Source organism: Oncorhynchus nerka, linkage group LG15 (genome assembly GCF_034236695.1).
Source record: "Oncorhynchus nerka isolate Pitt River linkage group LG15, Oner_Uvic_2.0, whole genome shotgun sequence".
Lineage (NCBI taxonomy): Eukaryota > Metazoa > Chordata > Actinopteri > Salmoniformes > Salmonidae > Oncorhynchus > Oncorhynchus nerka.
This window is the reverse complement of record NC_088410.1, coordinates 43,715,860-43,728,376: the sequence shown is the minus strand read 5'-3', so window position 1 is coordinate 43,728,376 and position 12,517 is coordinate 43,715,860. Positions and strand designations below refer to the sequence as shown.

The 12,517-nt window shown below is 41.6% G+C and overlaps 1 protein-coding gene across 19 annotated transcripts in view; it reads right to left on the bottom strand.

Moving 5' to 3' along the window:
• LOC115142755 (calpastatin) overlaps window positions 1–12,517 on the bottom strand; it is a 72,108-nt gene that overhangs the window by 42,703 nt on the left and 16,888 nt on the right. Inside the window, exon 1 of one of the 19 annotated variants that reach the window (XM_029682440.2) lies at window positions 7,255–7,432. The exons of 16 other annotated variants lie outside the window; for them this stretch is intronic. In XM_029682440.2, the coding sequence (XP_029538300.2) occupies window positions 7,255–7,329 (75 nt within the window). In that variant the 5' untranslated portion in view covers window positions 7,330–7,432. Of the gene's footprint in view, window positions 1–7,254; window positions 7,433–12,517 lie in introns of those variants that run through there. 2 more of the 19 variants (XM_029682445.2, XM_029682461.2) reach the window with 2 other exon arrangements.

Sequence of the window (12,517 nt, the reverse complement as noted above, 5' to 3'; positions counted from 1 at the left end):
CTTTCTCCATTTCTACATTCAGTGTGGCATTATAAAAGTGCAGCATGAGTGGGTAGCTATAGCAAGCAGCACAGACGTTCCTCTAGGACAGGCTAACTAGCAATGAGTGGCACCGGCTTGCAGAAGTTTCACACGAGGCAAGTGCGTTCACGCTATAAAGGGGAATTTGTCTGTGCGGATACTCAAGGGCCGATAGCTGATAGACTAGAAAAGGCCAAAGATATTGACAGACCGATTATCGGACATTCTTTACTTTGGACACACATACTTTGAAACACATGTACACACACACACGTCCACACATCATGTCAGTGTTCAGAAGTTGCCACAGATTGCCAAGTAATTTCTCTCTGATAAGACACAGACATGTAATTGTCATGCAGGTGAATACTCAAAAGACAATTGTCTTCAACATCCCCTTCTGTTGAACTTACTGACATTACAGTCGACTGAATGGCTGCATGAGTGCCAATGACTGTTCTGGGCACTCTCAGATCACATCTACTGTCTCTGTACCGTGCTGCTATATTTAGCACTGTACATTCTATGGTGGAGTGTTTGCCCTCGCTGCCTGTCCATGTGGCTGAGTCCAAATATTTTCAACATTCAAATATTCATGTTGACATGAGGACCAACACAGAGCAGCTCAATGGATGATATCACCTCACCACTGTGTGTGATTGCTCAGGACATTGCTCATTGCTTCCTGTTAAACAGAAACATATTTGGTAACAGCAAATAGGGCTGTCTCTCAATAGTCTTAACTCACTTCCTTTCCTCCATTATCCAGTTATTTTTTCTCTCACCTCTCCGTAGCAATGAGGGAAAGACGACAAGTGAAGGAGGCAAAAGTTAGCGAGGAAATGAACTTATTTTAGAGTATTGGGACAGAGCCAGGGTTTACCTGAACCATAATAGATGTAAATAGACAGGAGAACAAACGAGTAAACGAATTGCCAAATGCCATGTTGTTCAACGCCCTGGTAAAAAGAACATTCTCAGGTAAGCCCAAAGGCCTGGAAATCCTCCAAGATGTGCTTTTATATAACCAGAGCATGAGGGAGCGACTGAGCGTGTCATAATTAGATCAGCAGTCAGGCTCAAGACAAACTGACAGTGGAGTGAGAAATCTGACGGGCTGGACTATCTTTCTGATACACACAGAACCGTACATATTCAAAAGGAAATGGGCAATTCCACGGTAGCGGACCACGTTTTCTCAGAAACTCTTAAATATCTGCTCCGAATTAAGATTTAAAGATGACTGCAGAAAGACCGGGATGTCAGCTATGACATGACACCTTGAGGTTTAAATTTTTTATTTTATTTTATTTATTTAACTAGGCAAGTCAGTTAAGAACAAATTCTTATTTTCAATGACAGCTAGGAACAGTGGGTTAAGTGCTTTGTTCAGGAGCAGACCTACTTTGTCAGCTCGGGATTCAATCTTGCAACCTTTCTTGCAACCCTTACTAGTCCAACGCTCTAACCACTAGGCTACCTGAACAAATATATTTTGCTTATTGAACTATTTACCGGATTTACACCCGGTAACAGAATTGCGGTAATGGAATTACATCATGGTTCCCTGATCTGTACTACACAAAAATGCATAATTATGGATATGAAAGTTATTCTCTTCATGGTGATGTATCCTAAATAGGTACACAACTGTAGAAATATGCAATATCCTCCTTTGCATATGTGGGTATTATTCTACACACTGGCTATTATTTTAATTAACAAGCTCCACCACCAAACAAGACCAAATTTGGTTGGGCCGAACCAAATCTGAACCAATCATATGTCTATGTTTCACAAGTTTGGACATCAAAGTACAGCACAGATCAGTAGAGTACAGTACAGCAGAGAACATTGGGAACCTTAACGTTGAGAAAATCCCTAACCGAGAAACAACTTTTTTTTTCACGTAGATGCATAAAGTAAAACAGCATAGTGGGATCAATTTCAGCAACAAGTAAGAACGTTAAAGTGCAAGGCTCAACTTCTCTGTTTTGGTGCCCTGGCACCCAAGCTGGGAACAGCGTGAAGCCAACCCGTGCACATGGGCAGATACTCTGTGTTACTGTGTGAGAGTGAAGTGTTGCATCTCGCTCATCTCAATATCCTAGTCCATTCATTGATGATGCCCTGCTTTCCGGAAGTTTCCCCGAGACATTACAAGCCAAAAAATCGTGAGATACAGCATTCCATTGCATGATATAGCTTCTGATTGCCGATAGATAGGCCTAGTGGACAGTTATGACTGTCTGCCCGGTGGTCGACCTGCCTATACTCTGCTCCTCCCCTCGCTCTCGGTTTCTCGCTAGCTTGTGTAACGGATGTGAAACGGCTAGCTTAGTTAGCGGTGCGCGCTAAATAGCAATTCAATCGGTGACGTCACTTGCTCTGAGACCTTGAAGTAGTAGTTCCCCTTGCTCTGCAAGGGCCGCGGCCTTTGTGGAGCGATGGGTAACGATGCTTCGAGGGTGACTGTTGTTGATGTGTGCAGAGGGTCCCTGGTTCGCGCCCGGGTATGGGCGAGGGCACGGTCTAAAGTTATACAGTTACACTTGCTATGAAAGATGGATGTGAATACTGCATCTTAGGAGTCAATTCCCAGAGGAAACTAATCTTGACAGTCAGAAATAGGAGTCGAGGAATCCATCATCTTGGAGTCGACTCCCCAACACTACGTCAATATGGCAGAGAAAAGCAAGCGACAGGAGCGAAGTCCTGTACGGCAATACTTTGAGAAGTTAAATGAGAAGGAAATGCAAGCTTTGCGAGGTGGAATTGAGGCACAGTAACAGTAGAGAGAGGCACCGTGAGATCCGAACCGTCGCTGGTAGCAGAGCATCTGCATTGTGAATTCACTTGTAATTGTATTTATTTTTCTTATCGTTTGAACGGAAAACCGATACAAAACAAGTTATGTTTAAATGTTAACATTTTTCCATTTGTCAGATCCCTATTCAGTACAGTAGTACAGTAAAGTAGAGTATAGCTCAGTACAGTACTTTATAGTGTACACAACTCTAGTGTGCTCTACTGTGTACTGTACTTAACTCTACTCCACAATGCAGTACAGAACTGTCCGGAACTATAACTTTCTTTACCATACTGTACTTTGCTCATGAAACATAGATGTATATGATTGGTTACGATTTGGTTCTGGAACCAACCATGGACGTCTATGTTTTGGCCAAATGAAGGCTCGTTTGGACCGGAACAAAACATCTGTGGATGTTCGAAATCAAAGGCCAAGAAGGACTTCAACCACTTTTGAAAGCCCATGACCGTCCGGTGTCGGTCAGTGCTCAGTCGTGATGGGGCTGGTTACAGTACATGGAAAGAGAGGGGGCTCATGGGTAGGTGTCGGTAAGAGCCCGGGGGGGAGAGGTGACATTAATTGGGTAGAGAGCGAGTGAGAAGAGAGAGAGGAGTTGTCCAGACTTTTCACACTCTTGCTTTGACCACCAGACGACAGAAAGAGAAAGAAAACAGTTATGAGCTGAACATAACAGTATGCCAGTAGGAGGAGGACAGTAGCAGTGTAAGGATGGAAAATGGTTGAAAAACATATATATGCCTTAATACATCAAATCAAAAAAATATATATATAGACTCTAAGAAAGAGACACCCAATTTGACATGTTCCAATGAACTTCACATGTTGGTGCTCATAGGTCCTATTTACAAGGAAATGACCAAATAGTCCAACAACAAACACACACTTCTGTGTGAATGTGCAGGCAGGCAGACAGACACAGACACTCACGCTTTAGGGTATAACAGACATTTCCACGTGCTAGAACATAGGTCCCTCCCCTCTTTACAGCTCTGGTCAATACAACAGACAAATCCACACATGACCACACTATGGGCCTTCACTTACCTGGATCTATAATAGGCCTATTCATTTTGTATGAATATGTTCTTATTTTCATTGTGTACAATGTAAAAGCCACGTAAAAACAAGGCATATGTGTCAATATATTACAACAAAATATAAATACAGTATATGCGGCATATACTGTGAAATATATTTTGGTCATCCCGACCCATTGCATGCTCCTCCGTACAGCTTAGAGTTACTACTGTATATATAGAGTTATATATAGAGTTACATGCACGTGGCAACACTGAATGTGTGATTAGGAAATGTATTGGGAAATATGAAATATATGACAGCAGTTTATATTTCAGCACACAGTCCTCTGCTAATTGCACAAGTGTGCAAAAACAAGTGTCAAATATCACACCTTGATACTCACTAGTCCTCACTACATCCCACTTAACCACTTACTGACACGTGTGTTTGACAGAAAGCATATATACACTTCCGTTCAAAAGTTTGGGGTCACATAGAAATGTCCTTGTTTTCCATGAAAACATACATGAAATTGGTTGCAAAAGGAATAGTAAATATAGTCAAGACGTTGACAAGGTTATAAATAATGATTTTGAATTGAAATAAGAATTGTGTCCTTCAAACTGCGTTCGTCAAAGAATCCTCCATTTGCAGCAATTACAGCCTTGCAGACCTTTGACATTCTAGTTGTCCATTTTTTTGAGGTAATCTGAAGAGATTTCACCCCATGCTTCCTGAAGCACCTCCCACAAGTTGGATTGGCACTTCTTACGTACCATACGGTCAAGCTACTCCCACAACAGCTTAATAGGGTTGCGATCCGGTGACTGTCCTGGCCACTCCATTATAGACAGAATACCAGCTGACTGCTTCTTCCCTAAATAGTTCTTGCATAGTTTTGGGTCATTGTCCTGTTGTAGGAGGAAATTGGCTCCAATTAAGAGCCGTCCACAGGGCATGGCATTGCAAAATGGAGTGATAGCCTTCCTTCTTCAAGATCCCTTTTACCCTGTACAAATCTCCCACTTTACCACCACCAAAGCACCCCAGACCATCACATTGCCTCCACTATGCTTGACAGATGGTGTCAAGCACTCCTCCAGCATCTTTTCATAGGCTAGGCTACCTGTCGCATCTCAGCAGGAAGTGATCTGGGGAAGCAGATTAACGTGACACCATTGTTGGAATGTGTAGCACAGATACATTTCCCCTTTGGCTGTTTCCTATGTGTCTGATGAAAGCAGCAGATGATGCTGAGCCGGAATGGCAGAGTGCACAGTCAGTATGTTGACAACGAAGGTCTGGGAAAGTATCCCAACTAGTCCAAAGCAGAGCCAAAAATCCCCTCAAAACACAACAGAGACAGAGGGATAATAGACTGCAGCCCACTCAGTCACAAGTGCAAAACTGATACTCATGTCATACAAATACTACTAGAACACATGGACAAACATACTATATACACACACAACTCCTAACTGAGTAACGCAACTGTAACTCATCAAAATAAGCATGTGTAAAGTATTATCCAAAATATGCTCAATCCACCACCAGAATTACATACACGCCCATTCTATGTTGCACCACGACACAAACAAACATTAAGGAACAGATATTTTTTTTTTTTGTAACTTAAAAAAAACAAACATGATCAGCTCATCAAGGCTTTTTGGTCACAGTGCCTCTTATTTATTGATCGTGCCTTCATTGAGAAAACATTCTATTTTACAATAACGACCTGAGACCTCGACCTTTTTTGGGGTCTTTGAATACTGGTTCAGCAGACAGGAAAGAAAGGCTGCTCAACAACAATAACACCAATCAGGAGAAGGGCTTTTACCAAGAACAGGTGACTGGCGTTTTGACATCAAGCTGACGTCACTCTGAGGAAGACGTCAGCTTGACGTTGATCGCCAGTCACCTGTTCACATCTTGTACAATGGATTAAAGTGAGCGATAAGAAATCAATCTCTGCCTTTTTTTTTGTTGAGTGCACCAATTCCTTTTTTTATCTTGAATGAGTTCTTTTGGAAGATTGTCTTGGTAGGCCAGTCTCACCTTGTGACTACTGCTGATGTAAAGAGTTTGATACATATATTTGATTGGTTTATTGTATAATACTCTAACTAACCAACACAAACACCATGCAAATGAATAAACTACAGACACACTGACACAACTGGACGCAACACACTTTGTTTAGGCCATGTGAAGAGCACATCCCTTCTCTTTGCCTTGGTTTAATATCCTCTCTATTATTACAGTACAGACTGTACTTCTGTTCCCAGATGTGGACAGGCTACCATGACTTCCAATGCTTGAGACACAGACACTGAAACACCTGGAAGCAACAAACAGCTTTCGTCTTTGTCTTGGTTCAATATAATACAGGTCTTGGTTCAATATAATACAGGTCTTGGTTCAATGTAATACAGGTCTTGGTTCAATATAATACAAGTCTTGGTTCAATGTAATACAGGTCTTGGTTCAATGTAATACAGGTCTTGGTTCAATATAATACAAGTCTTGGTTCAATATAATACTGGTCTTGGTTCAATATAATACAGGTCTTGGTTCAATATAATACAGGTCTTGGTTCAATATAATACAGGTCTTGGTTCAATATAATACAGGTCTTGGTTCAATATAATACAGGTCTTGGTTCAATATAATACAGGTCTTGGTTCAGTGTAATACAGGTCTTGGTTCAACATTCTACAGGTCTTGCCAACCAGTCTATGGCGCTCTCCACGGCCAGGATCTATAGGGCCAAGTTGTCTACTCTGGACACATGGGGAAAAAAGTAGCAGCAGACAATTCTCAACTCCTAACCAACGGGCCTTTACGTCCATGAATGTGTATCAATACTCTTTCATTATTTCTGAGGCTATATGATGTGTTGTTCAGTAGATTTACTGTGTAATATTAATGTGTTTGTTTTTAATCTAATGATCTATTTTACATGCTATAAGATTGCTGGGGGGGGGTATTTTAAAATATATCTATATATTTATTATAAAGGTCTTGGTTCAATATAATACAGAATGTGCTGTATTTCTGTTCCCAGACGTTGACAGAGCAGCTCTCACATTCCACCACTCCTCCTCCTCGACCAGAGAACAACGTCCGACTTGGATTAATGCCAGCAAAACTTTTCCTCCTGACTTGCATTCCCTTATAAGCCCTTCCACTAAACATTCAAAACAATACACACATTAAAGAGCTCTGATTCACAAATACAGACACAGAGCCGCACACTTTCTAACTGACACAAGACTTTCTTCATGTGTACAACACACAACTCTTAATTAAGACTCAAACAGACACACACACACACTCCTCTCTAACCTGTGAACAGAGTTACATTTATAAAAGCTCACCTGTTGTTCCACGGCCACGTCCTGTAAGGCCTGATGGTCCCGAGGAGCTCGTATCCAGCTTAGTAACTGGCCCATTTTCGCCTCTATCTGTTGTGAATGTGTGTGTGAGTGTATGTGTTTGACTCTGTTCCTACTCCGTGAACTGCAGCATGTTCCCCAGTTGCACACAGGGAAGGGGCGGGTACAGGGAGAAAGGGGGAGGGAAGGGAAGGGAGCACAGCAGGGGCAGGGTTAAGGGGAAGGGGAAGGAACAGGGTTAAAGGGAAGGGCAAGGGACAGGATTTAAGGGAAGGCGAAGGCCAAAAGGAAAGACTATATAAGGCCAATACGATTTGAAATCATTGAAAGGTTTGATTCCAAAACGCAATTTACGTACATTTTTCACATTTGTATGAATTCATATGAAATGAATGGTCATGGGTACCTTTCTATGTGTATGTATGTATTATTGCTTTTCTTAAACTTTTAAAACATTTACTTTAGATGCGGTATGAAACACATTCTAAAGTACAATATGCTATTTTCAGAGTCATGTGTTTAGAAAGTTGGGACATTTAGGTTTCTGCATTATGATGTATTTACATGACACTACAACATTCTATGACAGCCATGTTAGCTCCCAGTGTTCGCAAATTCACCCCGTAGTGCCAGAGTGCGCTCAGTGTGCACTCTGGGTGTTAGTAAATTCAGAGTGTGCTCAGATAGTCCGTTCATAAATTCAGAGCGTTTAGTTCTCAGAGCGTTCACTGGACACTCCCGCCAACGAGTATGGTTGATCCGAGCGTTCTGACCGCATAATGACAGTCAAGCACTTTTTCCTCGCCACAGCAAAGATGGATAGAGTGTTTTCATGTTATCTAGAGCGTTGGTGACTGTAACTGTGCTGCTGGCAACCATTTAATGACGTTTTCTTGCCGACGTTAACTGACAGCGGTCATATTCAACGTCTGATTATATATATTTTTTTTAAGTTATGTAACTGAATGTGTAGAATTAGAACAACATAAAAAATATATATATAGAAGTTGACCCAACTCTCTAAATATTTGGCTCTCGCTATATCCACTGTCCAGATGCATGGAGAGTTCCATATGGTTTTTGCCTCTACCGCCAAAAATGAGTCATTTAGCGAATCATTTCCATGACATTTGTCTGTTCACTTTTAAGTTAGGTTTCTCTAAATATTATTTCCAGATTTAGGAACTATTAATTTAGGTTAACCTTTGGCTTCGTCAGCCAGATGCGGTGATAGACAGCTGTCACGCTGGCCAACCTAGATTTATGTTTGCTTTGAACTCTAGAGTGTCGTGGACCTTTTGATTATTATGCATTCCTTCGACAGTTTGGAGCCTGTGATACCTGTTACTGTTGGCCGAAAGAGGAAACGTTCTAAAGGTCATGAAAAGGAGAGAGCCAAGATCCAGCGATGCGAAACCCTGCAAACATACGGAGGCTGCAAACAGCGGGCTTGTATCACTCCGATAATAAGAATCAATCCATCCTTGACTGGCAAATTAATTGCGACAGACTTCCAATGTCCTTACTATTCCTTCATTTAAAATTTTTTCCCCTTGATTTATACTAACGAAAAAAACTGTAAAACACCATGCCCGACTAGCATCACCACCCTGGATGGTTCCGACCTTGAATATGTGGACATCTATAAGTACCTAGGTGTCTGGCTAGACTGCACACTCTCCTTCCAGACTCACATCAAACATCTCCAATCGAAAATCAAATCAAGAGTCGGCTTTCTATTCCGCAACAAAGCCTCCTTCACTCACGCCGCCAAGCTTACCCTAGTAAAACTGACTATCCTACCGATCCTCGACTTCGGCGATGTCATCTACAAAATGGCTTCCAACACTCTACTCAGCAAACTGGATGCAGTCTATCACAGTGCCATCCGTTTTGTCACCAAAGCACCTTATACCACCCACCACTGCGACTTGTATGCTCTAGTCGGCTGGCCCTCGCTACATATTCGTCGCCAGACCCACTGGCTCCAGGTCATCTACAAGTCCATGCTAGGTAAAGCTCCGCCTTATCTCAGTTCACTGGTCACGATGGCAACACCCATCCGTAGCACGCGCTCCAGCAGGTGTATCTCACTGATCATCCCTAAAGCCAACACCTCATTTGGCCGCCTTTCGTTCCAGTACTCTGCTGCCTGTGACTGGAACGAACTGCAAAAATCGCTGAAGTTGGAGACTTTTATCTCCCTCACCAACTTCAAACATCAGCTATCCGAGCAGCTAACCGATCGCTGCAGCTGTACATAGTCTATTGGTAAATAGCCCACCCATTTTCACCTACCTCATTCCCATACTGTTTTTATACTGTTTTTTTATTTGTTATTTATTTACTTTTCTGCTCTTTTGCACACCAATATCTCTACCTATACATGACCATCTGATCATTTATCACTCCAGTGTTAATCTGCAAAATTGTATTATTCGCCTACCTCCTCATGCCTTTTGCACACATTGTATATAGACTGCCCATTTTTTTTCTACTGTGTTATTGACTTGTTAATTGTTTACTCCATGTGTAACTCTGTGTTGTCTGTTCACACTGCTATGCTTTATCTTGGCCAGGTCGCAGTTGTAAATGAGAACTTGTTCTCAACTAGCCTACCTGGTTAAATAAAGGTGAAATAAAAAAAAAAAATAAATAAAAAATAACATTTTTCCAAAAGTTTCTTACATGTCCAAAAAGAAAACACGCATTTTATAAGTTACACTGTTCACCCTCAGGATACAATCAATCGGCTTTGTGATAGGCTATTTGCACAATATAGTTAAAATAAATGGATTATTTTAATATCGACACTTTATTACATGTAACTGTTTAAGAAAACAATTGGGAGACGTTTTCTACTGGGGTTCTGTTGTTTGGGGGCGGATATAGGACGTTTAGCCACAAATGAACATGATTATTTGTCTCAAAAATAAAATTGCCCTGCAAAATATTTCTAACAAAATCACGTCTCTCTTCACTAGTCCATGTATTGATAAGATGAACAAATAATATACATTTCACAAGATGTGTTTTTAATTAATGTCAATTTACCAACATTTCTGAAAATGGATGTATCACGTTTTGGAATGAAACGCTTCAACTTCATATATTTTTTCTGTGCTCGTTTGAGCTTGCTTGCTTAACAATGAACCAATAGAAAAGTCCAAGACTGCAAACCCTGCACATCTGACACTCAGGTAGAATTAAGAGTATTTGAAAGATAGCAAATAGTATTTGAACCCAGGTCTGCAGTCGGTACAGCCTGGCACCCTGGGCTATAAAGGGAAGGACAGTGATACTGGAGTGACACCACCTGACAAGAGGCCACATCTGAGTCACTTCTCAGGGAAGTGGCCACGGACCCACACAATTATGACCGCACACACACACACACACACACACACACACACACACACACACACACACACACCAATAAATCAGACACAAATATACAGTGGGGCAAAAAAGTATTTAGTCAGCCACCAATTGTGCAAGTTCTCCCACTTAAAAGATGAGAGAGGCCTGTCATTTTCATCATAGGTACACTTCAACTATGACAGACAAAATGAGAAGAAAAAAATCCAGAAAATCACATTGTAGGATTTTTAATGAATTTATTTGCAAATTATGGTGGAAAATAAGTATTTGGTCAATAACAAAAGTTTATCTCAATACTTTGTTATATACCCTTTGTTGGCAATGACAGAGGTCAAACGTTTTCACAAGGTTTTCACACACTGTTGCTAGTATTTTGGCCCATTCCTCCATGCAGATCTCCTCTAGAGCAGTGATGTTTTGGGGCTGTTGCTGGGCAACACGGACTTTCAACTCCCTCCAAAGATTTTCTATGGGGTTGAGATCTGAAGACTGGCTAGGCCACTCCAGGACCTTGAAATGCTTCTTACGAAGCCACTCCTTCGTTGCCCGGGCGGTGTGTTTGGGATCATTGTCATGCTGAAAGACCCAGCCACGTTTCATCTTCAATGCCCTTGCTGATGGAAGGAGGTTTTCACTCAAAATCTCACGATACATGGCCCCATTCATTCTTTCCTTTACACGGATCAGTCGTCCTGGTCCCTTTGCAGAAAAACATGTTTCCACCCCCATGCTTCACAGTAGGTATGGTGTTCTTTGGATGAAACTCAGCATTCTTTGTCCTCCAAACACGATGAGTTGAGTTTTTACCAAAAAGTTATATTTTGGTTTCATCTGACCATATGACATTCTCCCAATCTTCTTCTGGATCATCCACATGCTCTCTAGCAAACTTCAGACGGGCCTGGACATGTACTGGTTTAAGCAGGGGGACACGTCTGGCACTGCAGGATTTGAGTCCCTGGCGGCGTAGTGTGCTACTGATGGTAGGCTTTGTTACTTTAGTCCCAGCTCTCTGCAGGTCATTCCCTAGTCCCCCCGTGTGGTTCTGGGATTTTTGCTCACCGTTCTTGTGATAATTTTGACCCCACGGGGTGAGATCGTGGGAGATTATCAGTGGTCTTGTATGTCTTCCATTTCCTAATAATTGCTCCCTCAGTTGATTTCTTCAAACCAAACTGCTTACCTATTGCAGATTCAGTCTTCCCAGCCTGGTGCAGGTCTACAATTTTGTTTCTGGTGTCCTTTGACAGCTCTTTGGTCTTGGCCATAGTGGAGTTTGGAGTGTGACTGTTTGAGGTTGTGGACAGGTGTCTTTTATACTGATAACAAGTGGAGGACAGAGGAGCCTCTTAAAGAAGAAGTTACAGGTCTGTGAGAATCAGAAATCTTGCATGTTTGTAGGTGACCAAATACTTATTTTCCACCATAATTTGCAAATAAATGAATTAAAAATCCTACAATGTGATTTTCTGGATTTTTTTCTTCTCATTTTGTCTGTCATAGTTGAAGTGTACCTATGATGAAAATTACAGGCCTCTCTCATCTTTTTAAGTGGGAGAACTTGCACAATTGGTGGCTGACTAAATACTTTTTTGCCCCACTGTACATACATGAACACATCCCAACACACAAATGTGCATAATGCACGCACACACAGTGTTAAAATGCACTGGCAGAAAAGGAACTTGATAAATGCACTTCAATCTGTGTAGATGAAGGGGACGATACAGGTTAGACATGGATAGACATGGACAATTGAGACATGGATTGTGTAGGTATGCCAATCGGAGAGTGAATTGGCAAGACAAAAGATTTAAGTGCCTTTGAACGGGGTAAGGTAGTAGGTGCCAGGCGCACTGGTTTG